General features: G+C 49.4%; 1 protein-coding gene across 3 annotated transcripts in view; it reads right to left on the bottom strand.

The window, feature by feature from the left end:
- Positions 1–12,263: 12,263 nt before the first annotated feature.
- slc13a4 (solute carrier family 13 member 4) overlaps positions 12,264–20,816 on the bottom strand; it is a 230,306-nt gene continuing 221,753 nt past the window's right edge. For all 3 annotated transcript variants that reach the window (XM_038780533.1, XM_038780531.1, XM_038780532.1), the window contains exons 14-15: positions 20,357–20,494; positions 12,264–16,414 (exon numbers count right to left, since the gene is read on the bottom strand). In XM_038780533.1, the coding sequence (XP_038636461.1) occupies positions 16,277–16,414; positions 20,357–20,494 (276 nt within the window). In that variant the 3' untranslated portion in view covers positions 12,264–16,276. The remainder of the gene's footprint in view (positions 16,415–20,356; positions 20,495–20,816) is intronic.

Genomic DNA, 20,816 nt, shown 5'->3' with positions numbered 1-20,816 from the left:
GGGAAGAGATGGTCAAGTGAGGGAACCATGGTTGACAAGAGAGGTTGAATGTCTTGTTAAGAGGAAGAAGAAGACTTGTATAAGGCTGAAGAAACAAGGTTCAGACAGGGTGCTGGAGGGATACAAGTTAGCCAGGAGGGAACTGAAGAAAGGGATTAGGAGAGCTAAGAGAGGGCATATAAAACATTTGGCAGGTAGGATCAAGGAAAACCCCAAGGCCTTTTACACATATGTAAGAAATATGTGAATGACTAGAGCAAGGGTAGGTCCGATCAAGGACATTAGCGGGAGATTGTGTATTGAGTCAGAAGAGATAGGAGAGGTCTTGAACGAGTACTTTTCTTCAGTATTTACAAACGAGAGGGGCCATATTGTTGGAGAGGACAGTGTGAAACAGACTGGTAAGCTCGAGGAGATACTTGTTAGGAAGGAAGATGTGTTGGGCATTTTGAAAAACTTGAGGATAGACAAGTCCCCCAGGCCTGACGGGATATATCCAAAGATTCTATGGGAAGCAAGAAATGAAATTGCAGAGCCGATGGCAATGATCTTTTCGTCTTCGCTGTCAACAGGGGTGGTACCAGGGGATTGGAGAGTGGCGAATGTCGTGCCCCTGTTCAAAAAAGGGAATAGGGATAACCCTGGGAATTACAGGCCAGTTAGTCTTACTTCGGTGGTAGGCAAAGTAATGGAAAGGGTACTAACGGATAGGATTTCTGAGCATCTGGAAAGACACTGCTTGATTAGGGATAGTCAGCACGGATTTGTGAGGGATATGTCTTGCCTTACAAGTCTTATTGAATTCTTTGAGGAGGTGACCAAGCATGTGGATGAAGGTAAAGCAGTGGATGTAGTGTACATGGATTTTAGTAAGGCATTTGATAAGGTTCCCCATTGTAGGCTTATGCAGAAAGTAAGGAGGTATGGGATAGTGGGAAATTTGGCCAGTTGGATAACGAACTGGCTAACCAATAGAAGTCAGAGAGTGGTGGTGGATGGCAAATATTCAGCCTGGAGCCCAGTTACCAGTGGCGTACCGCAGGGATCAGTTCTGGGTCCTCTGCTGTTTGTAATTTTCATTAATGACTTGGATGAGGGAGTTGAAGGGTGGGTCAGTAAATTTGCAGATGATATGAAGATTGGTGGAGTTGTGGATAGTGAGGAGGGCTGTTGTCGGCTGCAAAGAGACATAGATAGGATGCAGAGCTGGGCTGAGAAGTGGCAGATGGAGTTTAACCCTGACAAGTGTGAGGTTGTCCATTTTGGAAGGACAAATATGAATGCGGAATACAGGGTTAACGGTAGAGTTCTTGGCAATGTGGTAGAGAAGAGAGATCTTGGGGTCTATGTTCATGGATCTTTGAAGGTTGCCACTCAAGTGGATAGAGATGTGAAGAAGGCCGATGGTGTGCTAGCGTTCATTAGCAGAGGGATTGAATTTAAGAGCCGTGAGGTGATGATGCAACTGTACAAAACCTTGGTAAGGCCACATTTGGAGTACTGTGTGCAGTTCTGGTCACCTCATTTTAGGAAGGATGTGGAAGCTTTGGAAAAGGTGCAAAGGAGATTTACCAGGATGTTGCCTGGAATGGAGAGTAGGTCTTACGAGGAAAGGTTGAGGGTGCTGGGCCTTTTCTCATTAGAACGGAGAAGGATGAGGGGTGACTTGATAGAGGTTTATAAGATGATCAGGGGAATAGATCGAGTAGACAGTCAGAGACTTTTTCCCCGGGTGGAACAAACCATTACAAGGGGACATAAATTTAAGGTGAATGGTGGAAGATATAAGGGGGATGTCAGAGGTAGGTTCTTTACCCAGAGAGTAGTGGGGGCATGGAATGCACTGCCTGTGGAAGTAGTTGAGTCGGAAACATTAGGGACCTTCAAGCAGCTATTGGATAGGTACATGGATTATGGTAGAATAATGGAGTGTAGATTAATTTGTTCTTAAGGGCAGCACGGTAGCATTGTGGATAGCACAATTGCTTCACAGCTCCAGGGTCCCAGGTTTGATTCCGGCATGGGTCACTGTCTGTGTGGAGTCTGCACATCCTCCCCGTGTGTGCGAGGGTTTCCTCCGGGTGCTCCGGTTTCCTCCCACAGTCCAAAGATGTGCTGGTTAGATGGATTGGCCATGATAAATTGCCCTTAGTGTCCAAAATTACCCTTAGTGTTGGGTGGGGTTACTGGGTTATGGGGATGGGGTCGAGGTGCTGACCTTGGGTAGGGTGCTCTTTCCAAGAGCTGGTGCAGACTCGATGGGCCAAGTGGCCTCCTTCTGCACTGTAAATTCTATGATAATCTATGATTAATCTAGGACAAAGGTTCGGCACAACATTGTGGGCCGAAGGGCCTGCTTTGTGCTGTATTTTTATATGTTCTATGTTCTATGTTCCCTCTGTATCTATGTGGGGTTCCTCCGGGTGCTCCGGTTTCCTGCCACAAGTCCCGAAAGACGTGCTTTTTAGGTGAATTGGGCATTCTGAATTCTCCTTCAGTGTACCGGAACAGGCGCCGGAATGTGGCAACTAGGGGCTTTTCACAGTAACCTCATTGCAGTGTTAATGTAAGCCTACTTGTGACACTAATAAAGATTGTTATGAATTTTTTCCTGTAGCATATTCTTCATCACAGTCATCCAGCTGCTGACTTCAGGAAATCGAAGAAAGAACCTTTATTGTGCAACTGTCCACAGCCGGATCTCAAACTCTCTGTGCTGAGTACTCAGGGGGCTTGTTGGAGAATGCAGCTACTGAAGCTGCAGAGAGGGGCATGGTAACCCTTCAGAGCAATTCCATGCCGAAGCGATGCCCAGAACTTGATTCTCCTCATTCAGAAGCAGAATTTCAGTCTTGACAGGGCATTCGCCTGTCCATCATGTGCACTGTGCACAGGAATTCACCAAATATTCTATTCTTGCTCCCCCCGAATCAAAACAAGGACACATCAGTGGCGCGTTGTAATCAATTTACCAAATGAAGCCACAGAATTTAGTCTGTGAAGTAGGAAGTTTTCTCTGGTGCATTACCAGAGCTGGAATTCATTTGTACAGAATGTTAGTCTTCGCACTGAAATATCCATCAGTGTCTACAAAATTTCATGGTCTCGGGAAAAATGCTAAGTCCAGAGGATTGAATGCGACATTTAATAATGTATCAGTCAAAGTCATTCGCAAGTATGACCATGTTAAAAATCCACTTTAAAGTATGACCATGTTAAAAATGGTCAAATAAATGTTCCAAATCAAATGCATTCAGTGAAATTGGTGCTTCTACTATACAATTTTATAATTAATTTTCAAACAATGCTATTTCAATGTGAAAAATATTTCAGTGAATAAAGGTGTGCGACATATTGGAAAATTTGCTTAAAATGAACTTTTCTTTGTCAAAACTGAATTCAGAAAAATGAAAATGTAGGAAAGTATTAAGGGCGCGATTCTCCGCCCCCCACGACGGGTCGGAGAATAGCGGGAGGGCCTTCCCGACATTTTTCCCGACCTACCGCTATTCCCCCCCCCCCCCCCCCCCCCCCACACCCGCCCCCTGACACGAATCGCTGCTCGCCGTTTTTTTCCGGCGAGCAGCGATTCTCCCCTAGCCGATGGGCCGAGTTCCCAGGCCTTTATGGCCGTTTTCACAAACGGCAACACACCTGCTCTCACCGTTCGTGAAAACGGCCGCAAAGTGCCGTTCTGGGTAACCATGGCACCGATTGGCACGTCCGCACCACGGCCGTGTCAAGGGTGGCATGGGCCCGCGATCTGTGCCCACCGATCGCGGGCAGCGGGTCTGAACCCCGCGCACTTTTTGTTCCTCCGCCGCCCTGCTGGATCAGTCCGCGGGGCGGCTGAGAGGCATACCGGCCCGCGCATGGGTTTCACGCATATGCGTGATGACGTCAGCCGCGCATGCGCGGGTTGGAGCCGTACAATCCGCGCATGCGTGGCTGACGTCATAGCGCACGTCAGCCGTCGTTAACTTTGGCGCGCGGGCTTAGCGAATTTCGCTAAGCCTGCGATGCCGAGGTTCACGGGGCCCCGCTGCTAGCCCCGACCGGGGAGCAGAATCGGGTCCCGGGAGGGGGCGCGGAGGCTGCCGGGAAACACGGCCGGTTTCACGGCAGCCTTCACGACTATCCGCATTTGCGGAGAATCGTGCCCATAGGTTCGTTGTTCCTTTATCTACAACTGAGGGTTGATTTCCTTCCTCTGCATCATTATTGCTGCGGATCCATTGCGAGCTTCCCTGGATCACCCTGGCCCACCAGATCATTCACCTGTACAGCAGATGTTTCCTTCACTATCCATAATTTTGCTCTTGATGATGACATTGGCGAAGAGAATTTAAACAATAGATAAACTTCTGGGTGACAAAGCAAACTCCAATATCATGTCAATGACCGATCGTGTGTCATGGTGACGAAAAAAGAAGCATCTCTGTGAGGCTGATGCAGAAACTAGACTAGTGAACATGAGAGTCCAACGTGACTGACAGAGCAATGCTTATTTGTTTACAACCTGGAACATTTACAGTAGGCCAATGCAGTGACCAGAATTGAGAAGTCCTTAGTGACTAATGCAAAGGGAATCAGATATAAATGATGTCTGAAATCTTTGATGGCCTAATGGCCTTCTCCCTCACTTGCAAATAAACCTTGCAAACTCTTCAGCATTGGTTTCCTACGATCCCTTCTCTTTCCTTCTAGGGGCCATCAGAGAGCCATCAAACATGACAGCAAAACAACATTATTGATGGTAAGGTGCTGTGGGGTGTCCTGTGGTCATGAAAGTCACTATTATCAATCCAAGCCTTTCCTTCTTGAATGCTCTACAAAAGACTCCTGGTGCTACAGCGGCCCTCCCTCATCTCGCGTCAGCTTGCTTCTCTTAACTCACCCTGATTATATAAAGGTCACCATCACCCTTTCTGCCCACAGGCCAATTATGCTCCTTAAGTGCCCAACTGTTAGCAATTTAAGAGCCTCAGCCCGTAATCTCCTCATGGTGGTGGTGTTTTCACGTCTACACATGCAGGGCTTTTCAAAATGTGGGTCGCGACCTGCGGGTGGGGTACAGGAGAATGTCGGGAGTGTTGTGAAGCAATCGGTTGTGCTCCGTGGTGGTCCCGATCGTGGGAAAAGCGCTCAATGGCCACTGCTGGGCTTTTAAATTGAGAATGGCAGCCACTGGTGCTGTTTAAATGAAAATAAATGTGAGGTTTTCCGGACAGACACAGCAGCAGAGACTAGGTCACGCGCTCAACACGTACACCTGACGTTAAGCTCCCTCCATGTGTGTGAGGGTGCGAAATTACGGAGCAGTGTTGCTTTCATTTTCCTGCTGTTAGCAAGAAGACTGTGAAGATGGATCATTTCCTTAAAAATAAGAAATAGCGACTTCCGGTGGCGGCGATGATGTAGGAAGCCGCACATTTGGGAGCTCCCGTTTTAAACGGACTTTTCGGCTCTTTTTAGAGCCCAAAACGGAAATTTTTCGACGTCTCCCGGTGGGAGAAGGTGTGCTGATCGACTTTCCCCGCAACCCATGACTCGAACTCGGAGTGGAAAGGGGGAGAAAAACGGCAGCAGCTCCCCAGAAAAAACGGGGGAAGGAATCCAAGATGGCGGCTGGCGGTGCTCCAGAGGAGTGGAAGGCATGTGGGCGCCATGGAGCAACAAGCTGCTCTCCTGCGCTGTTTGCAGACTTCAAGGCTGAGGTGCTGAGCTCTCTGCAGGAAACGAACAAAAGGCTCTCGGAGATTCAGACGACCCAGGGTGCTGCCATCAAGGAGTTGCAGACGCAGGCCACTGAACAAGAGGAGGAGGCCGGGATCCTCGTGAGTAAGGTGGAGGGGCACGAAGCACTCCACAAGAAGTGGCAGGAACGCTTCGAGGAGCTTGACCACCGCATGAGGCAGAAAAACCTGCGGATCTTGGGCCTTGCGGAGGGGCTAGAGGGATCGGACCTGACAACCTACGTGGCTACAATGCTGAAATCGCTAGTGGGGGCAGGATCTTTCCATCTGCCCCTGGAGCTGGAGGGAGCCACAGGGTACTGGCCAGGAGGCCTAAGGAGAATGAACCCCCGCGTGCGGTGCTGGTGAGGTTCCACCGGTTCAGTGATCTGGAGTGTGTGCTGCGCTGGGCCAAGAGGGTGAAGAGCAGCAATTGGGAGAATGGGGTAGTACGGATCTACCAGGATTGGAGTGCGGAGGTGGCTAAGCGGCGATCTGGATTTAATCGGACAAAAGAGGTGCTTTACAGGAAAAAGATAAAGTTCGGAATGTTGCAGCCCGCGCGCCTGTGGGTAACTTAATCGGACCGGCATTATTATTTCGATTCCCCGGAGGAGGCGTGGGCCTACGTACGGACGGAGAAACTGGACTTGAACTAGGGGTTGGGGGTTGCGGGGTCGGTTGTAAGGCTTTATTGCTGGTTTCTGCTGTTGCTGTGTTCTTCTTTTTTGTTTTTTTGTACTTTTGTAATTTTGATATGGTTATTTATGGGGGTGTTGTTCTGGAGCGAGGGAGGGATAGAGGTGGGCTGGCGCTGCCCGACCTTCTGGGGTACTATTGGGCGGCCAATGTGTCAATGGTGCGTAAATGGGTGATGGAGGGGGGAGGGGCGGCGTGGAAAAGAATGGAGATGGCGTCATGTAGAGGTACGAGCCTGGCTGCCGTGGTAACGGCGCCGTTGCCGCTCTCCCCTAAGAGGTTTACCACGAGCCCGGTGGTGGCGGCGACCCTAAGAATCTGGGGACAGTGGAGACGGCATCAGGGGGAAACAGGGGGCTCGATGGAGGCTCCACTGGGTGGCAATCATCGGTTCATCCCGGGGAACAAGGATGGGGGATTTAGGGGGTGGCAAAGGGTGGGCATCAGTAAATTGAGGGACCTGTTTATTGGCAGGAGGTTTGCGGGCCTGGGGGAACTGGAAGATAAATTTGGGCTTCCCTAAGGGAACATGTTCAGATACTTGCAGGTAAAGGCGTTTGCTAGGCGACAGGTAGAGGGATTCCCTCTGCTGCCCTCGCGGGGGACGATGGACAGAGTGTTTTCGGAGGTGTGGGTCGGGGAGGGGAAGGTGTCTGACATCTATAAGGTAATGCAGGAGGTGGAGGAGTCGTCAGTGGAGGAGCTGAAGGCTAAATGGGAGGAGGAACTCGGGGAGCAGATAGAGGACGGGTCTTGGGCGGATGCCTTGGAGAGAGTCAACTCTTCCTCCTCATGTGCGAGGCTTGGTCTCATCCAATTTAAGGTGCTGCACCGGGCCCACATGTCCGGGACTAGGATGAGTAGGTTCTTTGGGGGTGAGGATAGGTGCACCAGATGTTCGGGGAGTCCAGCGAACCACGCCCATATGTTCTGGGATGCCCATATGTTCTGGATCCCCCAGACCCGCAAACCTCCCGCCAATAAACAGGTCCCTCAATTTACTGATGCCCACCCTTTGCCACCCCCTAAATCCCCCATCCTTGTTCCCCGGGATGGAAGAATTCTGGAAGGGGGTGGTGGGGACGATGTTGAGGGTGGTTGGATCCAGGGTCAAACCAGGGTGGGGACTCTCGATTTTTGGATTTGTGGTAGAGCCGGGAGTGCAGGAGGCGAAAGAGGCTGGTGTCCTGGCCTTTACGTCCCTAGTAGCCCGATGAAGGATCTTGCTGCAGTGGAAGGATGCAAGGCCCCCAAGTGTGGAGACCTGGATCAGTGACATGGCGGGATTTATAAAATTGGAAAGGGTCAAATTTGCCCTGAGAGGATCAATACAAGGGTTCTATAAACGATGGCAGCCTTTTCTGGACTTCCTGGCTCAAAGATAGGTAACTTGGTCAATAGCAGCAGCAACCCGGGGTGGTGGTGGGGGGGGGGGGGGGGGGGAGTGTTCCTTATTGTAGTTTCTATTCTGTAACTTTATATTGTGTTAATTTGCGTTGTTGTTAAAATGCTGTATTGTTCATGGAGGTGGGGCGAATGTTCATGATTGCTAATATCATTGTTATTTTTGGTAGTTTACTACGGTGCGTTATTGTTGTATAAATGCAAAGGGCGCGATTCTCCACCCCCACGACAGGTCGGAGAATAGCGGGAGGGCCTTCCCGACATTTTTCCCGACCTCCCGCTATTCTCCCCCCCCCCACGGCTGCCCCACGAGACGAATTGCTGCTCGCCGTTTTTTTACTGCGAGCAGCGATTCTTCCCTATCCGATGGGCCGATTTCCCAGGCCTTCACGGCCGTTTTCATGATTTTAAACACACCTGCTATCACAGTTCGTGAAAACGCCCGCAAGGTGCCATTCTGCACAACCATGCGTCCAATTGGCACGGCCGCACCACGGCCGTGCCAAGGGTTCCATGGGCCCGCGATCGGTGGGCACCGATCGCGGGCTGCGGGTCCGATTCCCGCGCACTCTTTGTCCCTCCGCTGCCCCGCAGGATCAGTCCGCGGGGCGGCTGAAGTGCATGACGGCCCGCGCATGCGTGGGTTTGACGCATATGCGCGATGACGTCACCGCGCATGCGCGGATTGGAGCCATCCAACCCGTGCATGCGCGGCTGACGTCATCGTGCGCGTCAGCCACCGTGAGTCTTGGCGGCCGGGTTTAGCGAACGTTCGCTAAGCCCGCGCTGCCGTTCTTCCCGGGGCCGCGATGCTAGCCCCGACCGGCGGGGTGAATCGGGTCCCGGGAGGGGGTGTGGAGGCTGCCGTGAAACACGGCCGGTTTCACGGCAGCCTTTACAATTCTCCGCATTTGCGGAGAATCGCGCCCAAAATTTTTCAATAAAAATAAATAGCCAGAGACACAAATAGGCAGCATACCTACTGGACAAAATCTCACAAATGAATCTACTGGAGAGAGCTGCACAGGAGAGTCCAGAGCAGGACAAAGCAGGGCTAGTGTTGGCTCTGTACAGAGTTCCAGGGCCTCTGCTTAACAGCTGACAAAGAAGAAACTCTGGAACAAAGCAGTATAAAGATGATTTCTTGAGATATGGTTTTGCCAATTGTGCCAATGCAAATAAGGGTGCAAAGCCCATGTATGTATGTGAAGGGAAGTACTGACAAATAGAGTCCCTAAAGTGCAGGAGGAGGCCATTCGGGCCTATCAAGTCTGCACCTGCCCTTGGAAAAAGCACCCGACTTAAGCCCACGCCGCCACCCTATCCCTGTAACCCAGTAACCCCACCTAATCTTTTGGACACTAAGGGACAATTTAGCATGGCAAATCCACCTAACCGGCACATCCTTGACCCGATTCTCGGGTCCTGGGGGGACCAGCATGGCATTGGAGTGGCCCACGCCACTCCAGCTGCCAGTCCCAGTGTTGGCCCAGCGCCGCGGGGTCCGTGCATGCGCAATGGCCGTCATCCCCACACCTGCCTCAACGCCAAATGGCTCAGGGATCCAGGAGTCGGCGTGGAAGAGGTCTGCAGCCAGAGAGGCCGGCCTGCAGCTCGGTGGGCCCCGATCGCGGACCAGGCCACTATGGAGGGCCTCCCCGGGGTTGGACACCTCTCCCCCCCCCCCCACCCTCCCAGAGGCCACCCCCGGACCCTTCAACCCCGAGGTCCCGCTGGCCCAGAGCATGTCAGAACGGTGCCGGCGGAACTCGGATTTTTTCGGACGGCCGCTCGCCCCATCCGGGCCGGAGAATCGCGCCGCCGCCAGAGGATCACCGCTACGGCCATTTGTGGTGATTCTCCGTGCGGCCAGGTGCCATGCCACCCCCCCCCCCCCGTTTTTTCATGGGTGGGAGAATGGTGTCCTGGCGTTGGTGTGGTGTGGCGCGATTCATGCGGCCCCCCGCCAATTCTCCGGCCCGGCGGGGTGTCGGAGAATGGCGCCCTGTGAGTTTCAATACAATCCCCCCCTCAAACTTATAAACTCCAACGAACACAGACCCAGAGTCCTCAAACGTACCTCATTCGCCAATTCCAGGGATCATTCTTGTGAACCTCCTCTGGACCCTTTCCAAGGCCAGCACATCCTTCCTTAGATACGGGGCCCAAAACTGCTCACAATACTCCAAATGGGGTCTGACCAGAACCTTATACAGCCTCAGAAGTACATCCCTGCTCTTGTATTCAAGCCCTCTTGACATGAATGCTAACATTGCATTTGCCTTCTTAACTGCCGGCTGAACCTGCACATTAACCTTAAGAGAATCATGAACAAGGACCCCCAAATCCCTTTGTGCTTCTGCTTTCCGAAGCATTTCCCCATTTAGAAAATAGTCTATGCCTAAATTCTTCCTTCCAAAGTGCATAACCTCAGACTTTTCCACATTGTATTTCATTTGCCACTTCAATGCCCACTCTCCTAGCTTGTCCAAATCCTTCTGCAGCCCCCTTGCTTCCTCAATACTACCTGTCTCTCTGCAGACCTTTGTATCATCTGCAAACTTAGCAACAGTACCTTCAGTTCCTTCTTCCAGATCATTAATGTATATTGTGAAACGTTGTGGTCCCAGCACAGACCCCTGAGGCACACCACTAGTCACCGGCTGCCATCCTGAAAAAGACCCCTTTATCCCCACTCTCTGCCTTCTGCCAGTCAGCCTATCCTCTATCCATGCCAGGATCTTACCTTCAACACCTTGGACTTTTAACTTATTTAACAATCTCATACGTGGCACCTTGTCAAAGGCCTTCTGGAAATCTAAATAAATCACGTCCAATGGTTCTCCTTTTTCTAACTTCCTTGATACCTCCTCAAAGAACTCTTACAGATTTGTCAGACACGACCCCCTTTGACAAAGCCTGACTCAGTCCTATTTTCCCATGCATTTACAAGCATCGCTCAGGTGTATCCAGTGCTGAGTAAAACAAGCATTTTGTTGCTTTGTCCTTCACGTTGACCGACATGTGCGAAGTTGGATTTTTTCTATTTTCATAAAGATGAAGACATCACAAAGGAACTGGCTGAACTCTGCACCTGATATGCATATTGCCCATTTCTCCTGTGAACCCGATTGGAGTCAGGCCCCCAACTCCTTTATAAGGTGCCTGGATCTGCACCTGAAGTGCTGTGACCTGCAAGACTGGGTGATGGTTGGTGGGACTAGATTGGGATGCTAGTTTTTAATTTTTCAGCCAATGCAGACACAAGGGGCGGGATTCTCCGGGAATCATCGGGGCGGGCATAAACAGTGCAGCGGAGTGGCGGGAACCACTCTGGCATTGGGCCACCCCAAAGGTGCGAAGGGTTCCGCAATCCTCCGCACCTTCAGGGATTGGGCCGGCGCCAGAGTGGTCTGCGTCCTGTCAGCCGGCGTGGAAGGACTTTGGCGCCGTGCCAGCCGGGGCCGAAGGCACTCCGCTGGTCGGCGCGGGTCCGCCCATGCGCGGGGGCGTCAGAGGCTGCTGGCGTCATCCACGCGCATGTGCAGGGCGGGTTCACCTTCGCGTCGGCCATCGCGGAGGCTGACACGGCCGACGCGGAGGAATAGAGTGTCCCAACAGCACAGGCCCGCCAGCGGATTGGTGGACCCTGATCGCGGGCCAGGCCACCGTAGTGGCACCCCCTGGTGCCAGATCACCCTACGCCACCCCCCCCCCCCACCCCCAGGACTCGCCTGCGCCACCAAGTCCCGCCAGTAAGGGACCTACTCCAATCTACGCCGGGGGGGCCTTCATAGAACAGGCTGGGCTCCGGCCCATTGCGGGCCGGAGAATTGCCGGGTGGGTCGCTGCGAATGGCTGCCAACCAGCGCAGCGCGATTCCCGACCCCGCAAAATCGCGCTGGAGAATTCGGCAGCCGGCAGGGGCAGGATTCACTCCGCCTCACCCCCCCCGGCGATTCTCCAATCCTGGGGGGGGGGGCGGAGAATCCCCCCAAGGCCTTTTTCCATGCCAAACCTTTCTCTGGTTTCCTAATTTCATTCTTACTTTGTGTCATTTCTCCTTCCAATTAATTCTAGTAGTACAGGTAACATTTTGGTCATTCTATGTTGCTCTCTTTCCAAATCCACATATCCTTCCTTCCATCTTGTGCCCAGGACTGCTCACATCGTGCGCTGTTTGATGTATCAAAGGTTACTTTTTAATTGAAATTTTAAAATGATTGCATTTTATTATTATGTTTGAATACCCTGGTTCATGGAAGATATTACATTTCAGATCATGCAAATTAATTGTAGCAGAAAGTGTAACTTAACAAGCACAATTTCAGGTGCCCTCTAGGTGCAATTTCCTGACTGTGTCTAAAATGGAAACGCAGCCATGAGAGTTATTGCTCCAATCCACCATTTAGATGCAGACACAAATGATACGTAACTCCTGTTATCACAGGTGACATTTATTCATCAGTGTTTCAAATCCTAAATTGATACAAGTATATAACGTCAAAAAATTCACCTGTTATTTGTGCTTTCATTCTTTGGAAGTGGCATCAAACATTTAAATAAATGGATCCTCTCACTCTCTTGCACATTGACAAACTGGAAGGAGCCATCTCAAGACATTCAACTGAGACTGTGTTGTTGCTTTAATTCACTTTCCAAACTGGAGTAATGACAGCCCAGTCCTGCAGCAGTGTCCACAGTGGGAGCTAATGAATCTTATCCAAGGATCCTGGACATTCATACAGGGTAATTGCGGTCAAATCTACAGCGAATGCTCTCTCTGAGATAGTTCAGGAGCAATATCACACTCTACCTGGAGGACAAAGTTTGTATTTATACATATTTTTAGTGAACTGCAAAAAAAACAAAAACAATCGTACAAATTTCAGAGAGCGTGGGCACCTTGGGTCTTTTATTGAATTCAAATTCAAACAAGAAAACATGTTCAAGAAATCAAGTCGGTTTTGAATTTCTCAGGAAGGGGGCATCGGTTCATTTTGCGTTGCTGAGGTTTTTGAAGAGAGAAACAATCCATTCTTTCAGCCGGGAGTGCTGGTGAGGTGTTGTGGGGGGTGTCGGCTGGATAGGGTGTCAGCACGCACTGCTGAGCTGCGAAGGTGAAACTATTTCCAACGGTACCTTGAATTTCTGTTTCCTGTTTCAGTGAAATGTCAGTGTTCACTGGCAGGAGAACATGCAAACCAGGCAAGAAGAACAGAATGATCTACTCACTGGGGGATGAGGAGCAGATATAGCAGAGTGAACCACGTATCCCATCACTGCTCAGAAATACACTCAGAACTTTTATTTACACCAAGGATATTGAGCCAACCGTGAGTGACAGGACTTTTCGTGGAAATAGCAGTGATTGTCACGAGTAAGATCCTAGGTTGCAAACAAGGAGGATTTACTGCAGTAACAGCACAGCACACAGTCCTGTAGGATATGGAAGCAATGAGTTCAAAGGTCACTGTCCCATAGCCAACAGAAATATTACCTTGTAGAGGATTTTCTAGCTAGTCACACAGTTAGAGCCAGTTATTCAATTTACAGAGGGGCCGATACAAATTAGAACCAGTCACAACAACACCCCAGAGCATTGTGACAATCTGAAATAATTCTTTGTGCTTTTAGTGTACAATAATGGGTTGGAAGCAAGTTATTGGACATATTCTAATCAGAAAGGAAATTGGAAAACCTTCTCAACCAGACCTAGCATTATGCGGAAAATCCATCAATTTGCAGGGACAACTGATGGTTCACTGGCACACCCCAAATAACTGATCAGTATCTCTGGTGCACAGCTATAAAAAAATCATTATACAGGTGCTAACCGAATAACTTACTGAGGTAGCAGTGTTGACTGATGGACCAGCAGTGACTGGCTCATTCACTGATGGACCAGCATTAACCGGATAACTCACCGACGTACAGGTGCTGGCCAGGCAACTCACTGATGGACCAATACTAACCGGATAACTCACCGACGTACAGGTGTTGGCCAGGCAACTCACTGATGGACCAATACTAACCGGATAACTCACCGATGTACGGGTGTTGGCCAGGCAACTCACTGATGGACCAATACTAACCGGATAACTCACCGACGTACAGGTGCTGGCCAGGCAACTCACTGATGGACCAACGTTGACCAGATATGTCACTAATGCACCAGCACTGACTGGACAACACATCAGTATGTGATCTTCCTCCCCCACCAAACCTGTTGACTCTGACAGAATAACGTATGTGTGCTGCATCTGACTAGATAAGTGTTGAGCAGATGTCTGTGTTATTCTATCAGCTCACCTGTCCCATTATATATTGTATTACAAAATGCGAGTCTTGCTCTTAATATGAAAAATCTTGTATGCTAATCTGAGCAGCTAAAGAATACGGACACCGCTTCCACATCACTCATTTAGCCACAGGTACCATACAAAAATTACCTAAAGGCCGACATGTATAATAAGACATCCATTTCATTAAAGATGCACTGTTTCCATTTTGGTAATGAAGAATTCACAGCTTATGTTATCATAGAGATATTCCTATTGTCATCAACATATTATTTTGCCTCTCTCTGGAGTTTCAGGTGATTGGCAGTGTTTCTCAGAGTGACATTAAATCCCTTTTCAACCTTGCGTCGGTCCAGCAAAAATGAGCTGACAGTTGTGAGAATGCAGAGAAAAACATTCCTCTTTTCTGCGTGCATCTTAGTAACGGGTCTCATGACCACTGTACGGTCATTAAGATTTTCTATTGGAACTTGTCTAGAACCTCTTGCAGCTAAATTTTCTACTTAATAAAACAATGTACTTTTGTGCTTGAGTCGCGGAAAATGGAACAATTTCCTATTTTAGTCATCTAGTGTCAGCAATGAGCAACCTAGATTAGATATTGCGCAGTTAGACACCGAGCAAAGAAATCGGACATTTGCCCTTACAATGTGCCTCACCTTCAACCTCAAAGGGCCTAATACCCAGCTTCCAATCATTCCACTAGCAATCCTTGTGAAATTAATCAGTTAGATATGTTTTGTACAAAATGGTTGGCAGTTTTATGCTATGGACTGTATCCGAAAGGGGACAGGCTGAAACTCACTTCACATTGGACCCTTACAGCCAACACAGAAAGGTGAGCCTCAGTATTAAGTGGAAAATGATGCTTCAAAAGCACCCAATTAACTAATGCTCCATATTTGGCAATTTTGTATTCTCATTATAGATATTTTAAACAGAGGAGGTGAGGCAGGATAACATCATTGGTGTAATGATTAAATCAGTGCAATGTGAATTGCATCTTGTGCTACAGGTTTATTAATTTTCTCTTTAGTCAGAATTTAAAACAATGATTTGGTTTTGAACACAGTTAACCAGCAGATGCAGGACCTGCGAAGGTACAACCTTACTGGCATCCTGAAGGAGCTTCGGAGTGGAGCTGTCCCCTGACAGAATCCACTTTCAGATAGTGTCCATCTATTGAGACAATAACAGTACCTCTTTTTAATATAGGAAACATCTGAACTCAGTGTTAAACCAGAGTGCAGTTTATATGGTCAAACTGTCTGCACATTATATAATAGTCACACTGAGAGGAAGGGATGTTTCTTAGCTATGCACCCAGAGTCATTGTCAATTACCTCTGGGCCCGCTTTGGAATGTTTCATGTGTGCATCTTGTGTGGAGTGTACCTACGGATATAAATCACTCCAGGGATCTGTACCCACAGTGGTCACTGCAATTAAACTGGACAAAATTAATGGTTTCCACCATTGCAAATCAAAGCCATCTGCTCCTTTGAAAGAGGCAGCAAGCTGTGATACGATGAATCTGACAGACGAGGAATGTCACATAGACAATGCACAGCCTCTGCAGCGAGCAAATCTGGAGCAGAGTTGGAAATGTTGTAATCAACCCCAAGATTGGAAAGGGAAAAGAATGTTCCGGGTTCCTGCTCCTGATTGGTCTCTGTTAGAAAGACCACTGACTGAGGCTACGGTCAGGGTTGACTGTGAGGGCAAACAGCTTTCCCCCCTTGTCTCGGCTCACATGGGTCAAACGGTCACTCGAATGAGGAGCTGAAGCCTGTGGAACTGAGTTCTTAGCTGAGCCGCCACAATGAAAAGATTAGAAAAGGAAAACAATTAAAAACTTTGTGAAATCCCATGTCCCCAATACATTCCCAAAGGTGGGAGGAAAAAAGCTTCAAAGATCCTCAAAAGGATTGACGAATGCTCCCGATATCAAAGCTGCCAAGTGACAGGAGAGGTGAGGGGTTTGTACAAATCTATGTTCTGCACTTCATAATAGTGCGCAGTCTGAGAATGATTCTTGCTGGATTCGCATCCTTGCTGTAATAGGTCATGGATGATTTGCAGGCTGGTTTCCATCTTTCACGCATTCTCCGTATGTCTCTTTCTCTGCAATCCCTGCTTAAAGGCCTCCAGTTATGTTGCTGCTGGAAACCCAGTTGGGGAATTGTTCAAGTTGGAATAGAGGAAATCCCCAGGTAGTGATAGCCAGCATCACAGCAGCCACCCCGATCACATTCACTCCGAACCCAGCTTTCACCTGCAAACACACAAATCAGACTTTCAGCTTGAGCACAATCCTGGGAATATATCAAACCATTAATTCCAAACTTCCAGCAAGGACGAAATGCTCAAAACAGTTCTGGATCAGAAATAGTATTACAATACTTCATTCTCCACCCTGAATGCTCGCAGTAAGCATACCACCTTCTTCAGGGGACTGAGATTATGGCATTTGCCCATCAATATCTAGGCTTAGACTGGAGGAGTTGCTGACATATTCTCTACAACTGGTGGTGATAAACATAATATTATTCACAAATATGGGATGGAAAAGCATTCATTTTTTAATCTGCCAACCCTGGGATTACAGAATTATCCTGATGAACAGCCTCATAAGAGTTTAGAACTGGGTTTTTCAAAATACAGGTCGTGACCCACGGATGGGTCACAGGTGGATGTCGGGGGGCGGGGGGGGGGGGGGGGGGGGGGGGGGTTGTGAAGTGATCACGTACCATTTCCGCGGTAGTCCCGATTGTGGGAGAAGCGCCCAATAGCCGCTACCGATTTTTACATTGAGAATGGCGGCTGCTGCCACTTTAAAAATGAAAATAAATGAGGCTGCGGGGAGTCTTCCAGCCAGACGTGGCAGCAGAGAGCAGGTCACACATCCAACACGTGCGCCCTCCATGTATGTGCTTTTGGCAGCAAATCACAAAGCAGCGTTGCCTCCATTTTCTATTCAAAAATATAATTTTATTCAAGAAGATTGTGAAGATGGATTGTTTCCTCAAAAGTAAGAGATGGCCAGAGACACAAATAGGCAGTGTGCCTATTGGACAGGACCTCACAACAGCATCTGCAGGAGAGAGCTGCTCAAGAGAGTCCAGGGCGGGATAGAGCAGTGCTAGTCTTAGTTCTGAATAGAACACCAGGGCTTCTGGGTAAAAGAAGAAATTTAACTCGGGAACAAAGCAGTATAAAAATGATTTCTTGAGGTATGGTTTTGCCAATTGTGTCAATGCAAATAAGGATGCAACGCCTATGTGTCTGATATGAAAGGAAGTACTGGCAAATGTCAAATTTTGAAAGAGAAGTGGTGCGTGAAAAATTTCTTTTGAGGTTGAGACTCCAGAGTCTATTATTAACTTACAGCCAAATTAAAAGTCTACACTGATGTAGCTGACCTGAAATACCACATTCTAAACATGTCAAAAGCCCCTGAGGCTGTCAGAAGTTTGGAGGAGCACCTCCCAGGAGTATCCAGTGCTGAGTAAAATAAGCATTTTGTTGCTATTGCCCTTCACGGTGACCAACATGTGCGAGCTTGGGTTTTCTGATTGCATAAAGATGAAAACAGCATAAAGGAACCGGCTGAAGTTTACACCTGATAGGTGCATTGCCTTCTTCTCCTGTGAACCTGATTCAAATGAGATCGTGAGGACATTAGGCTTCTTCTTTGCATTAAAGGCAAACTAATGTGGCATTGGTCACGAAGGTCGGGCTGCATGAAAGGACAGCTGTTGGCAAAACTGGGACCCGAGGAAGAAAGTTTGCAAAACACTGGTTTAGAAGAATGAGAGGTTGATCTAGAGGCATATTTCATAGAATTTACAGTGCAGAAGGAGGCCATTCGGCCCATCAAGTCTGCACCAGCTCTTGGAAAGAGCACCCTACCCAAGCCCACACTTTCACCCTATCCCCATAACCCAGTAACCCCACCCAACATTAAGGACAATTTTGGACACTAAGGGCAAGTTAGCATGGTCAATCCACCTAACCCGCACATCTTTGGACTGTGGGAGGAAACCGGAGCACCTGGAGGAAACCCACGCACAAACGGGGAGAACGTGCAGACTCCGCACAGACAGTGACCCAAGCCGGGAATCGAACCGGGGACCCTGGAGCTGTGAAGCAATTGTCCTAACCTCTGTGCTACCGTGGAATTCACATGTTCTCCCCGTATCTGCGTGGATTTTCTCTGGATACTCCCGTTTCCTCCCACAGTCCAAAGACGTGCAGGTTAAGCGGATTGGCCACGCTACAAAAAAACAATTGCCCTTAGCGTCTAGGGGTGTGCAGGTTAGGTGGGGTTACAGGAATAGGGTGGGGGAGTGGGTGGATGTAAAGTGTTCATTTGGAGGGTTGGTACAGATTCGATGGGCCGAATGGTCTCCTTCTGCACTGAGGGAATCTATGATTCGAAATATCAGGTGGCGTACTGAAGGCTTTGTTTCCGGCTGGGGGGTGGATGCGGAGTGACTGCTGTTCAGGCATTCCGGGGGCACTGGTGGGGTGAGTGTTCAGTACCCTGGGGGCACGGGCGGGGTGAGTGTTCAGCACCCTGGGGGCACGGGGGGGGGGGGGGGGGGGAGGGGGGGTGTTCAGCACCCTGGGGGCACGGGCGGGGTGAGTGTTCAGTACCCTGGGGGCACGGGCGGGGTGAGTGTTCAGCACCCTGGGGGCACGGGGGGGGGGGGGGGGGGGGGCTGTTCAGCACCCTCCGCCCGACACTTCTGGTTCTGCTACTGGGACTGAGAGCTGCTGACCATTTAATTGGCTGACAGCTCCCGGAGGCCGGCGGGGGGGGGGGGGGGGGGGGGGGGGGATAATTCCAGCTGAGCTATTTAACCGCCCATTGTCATTTCGCCAGTTTCCCGGTGAAATGAAGGCCTGCTGCTCCATGACTTTTAATCCGGTGTTGGGCTCATCGCCTCCCTGTAAAATTCCCCCACCCCGACCATAATGTGGGAGGAGTTGGAAAGGAAGCGATGCATGATTGCACGGTGACACAGGATGGGAAGAGAGTGTGAGATGAGGTGGGTGTTAGTTCAGGATTGAGGATATTGACATCTCCGACGGTTTCAGCCCCAACGCTGACCCTGATCCCTGGAATGGCCATGAGACTAATGATGGACACTGACTGCCTCCATGAGGGTGAAGGGATGTAGCCACGCAAATTCCCCACTGCTTAGGCGTTGCTGCCTCCAGTTCTGTGTCAGGTTGTCCTGAGTGCTGTGCAATATGTTAGGTTGCCACAATGCTGGTTTAGCACAGTGGGCTAAACAGCTGGCTTGTAATGCAGAACAAGGCCAGCAGCGCGGGTTCAATTCCCGTACCGGCCTCCCCGAACAGGCACTGGAATATGGCGACTAGGGGCTTTTCACAGCAACATCATTGAAGACTACTTATGACATTAAGCAATTATTATTATTATTGTGAAAGCTGTGAGATATGGGTGTGAGGGTTACAGCAGTGTAAAGTGTGGGAGGATGAGGTGGAGAATATGAAGAACAGGCATGAGTCCAGATTTGTAGAGATTCTTGATGGTTTGATGGCAGGAATGTGATAAATTCAGCAATGTTTGAGGCGAGTGGTGTGATTGCAAGGGTTGACCTTGTCCACTTGGGTGAGATCATTGACCTGCTTGCAGCACCTCATCCAGTTTCTGAGGTTTGCCTCCTGGTGTTGGCAGAGCAACTGTCTGCTTGCCCCACCTTCTGACCACCTGTCTGGAGGGTCTCCTGCCCTCTTGTCTCCTTTCCACCTCTTCCACTAGGGCATTCAGTGCGGTGCCTGAACACATTGAGGCCATTCTCTCCCATTGTGCTATTAGAACAGAGAACATACAGCGCAGAAGGAGGCCATTCGGCCCATCGAATCTGCACCGACCCACTTAAACCCACTATAGTTCATTGTTTTCCTGCATAACTGACAGGACATGGTCCAGCCACAATGCAGTTCCACTTTCAGAGGGGAAGGCTAGCTTTAAGTAGCACAGGATAGCTTTAAACGATGCCGGCCACTCATAATATTGGCTCTCTGTGGATGTATCTGATCAATAGCACAGGCAGCACGAAGTGAATACTGAAATTATTAGAACAATCGGGCAGTAACAAATCAAACGCGAGTGGGTCAATCAGGCAATATGACCCCCATGTCATTCTGAGTAGTATCAAACTGAGCCCTCAATGTTCCTTACCATGTCCTGAATTTGGCAGTGCCCATAGCTGAAGACAATGGCATTCGGTGGATTGCCAACAGGCAACATCACGGCAAAGGACACACACATTGTGGCCGGTATCAGTGTATACAAGGGATTAATCATCAGAGTTTCAGACTGCAGAGAAAACAGGGAATATTAAACACGACATATTGCATCCTCTTGAATGACTTTTAGGTTTATATTGATAGAATAATGGATACTTGTCCAGAGGTTGAAGAAATACTTTGGAGAGGCCGGAATAAGGATTTGACAATGTAATTACTCCAGCCACGTTAACGGGTAATTGTTGGACCTTCAGCATCAATGGGAAAACTGGGCCAGAGACCTGCTGAGTGGCTTAGTTTCCACAGAGTCATCGAGGCTGGCAAGCAGGACCCAGATCGAGCTCTCCAGCCCTCACTTTCAACAGATCCCATTTCTGCCAGCGGGTGAAAGG

Source organism: Scyliorhinus canicula, chromosome 20, assembly GCF_902713615.1.
Source record: "Scyliorhinus canicula chromosome 20, sScyCan1.1, whole genome shotgun sequence".
NCBI lineage: Eukaryota > Metazoa > Chordata > Chondrichthyes > Carcharhiniformes > Scyliorhinidae > Scyliorhinus > Scyliorhinus canicula.
Note: the sequence above shows the minus strand (reverse complement) of the source record. Positions and strands in the feature narration are given on the sequence as shown.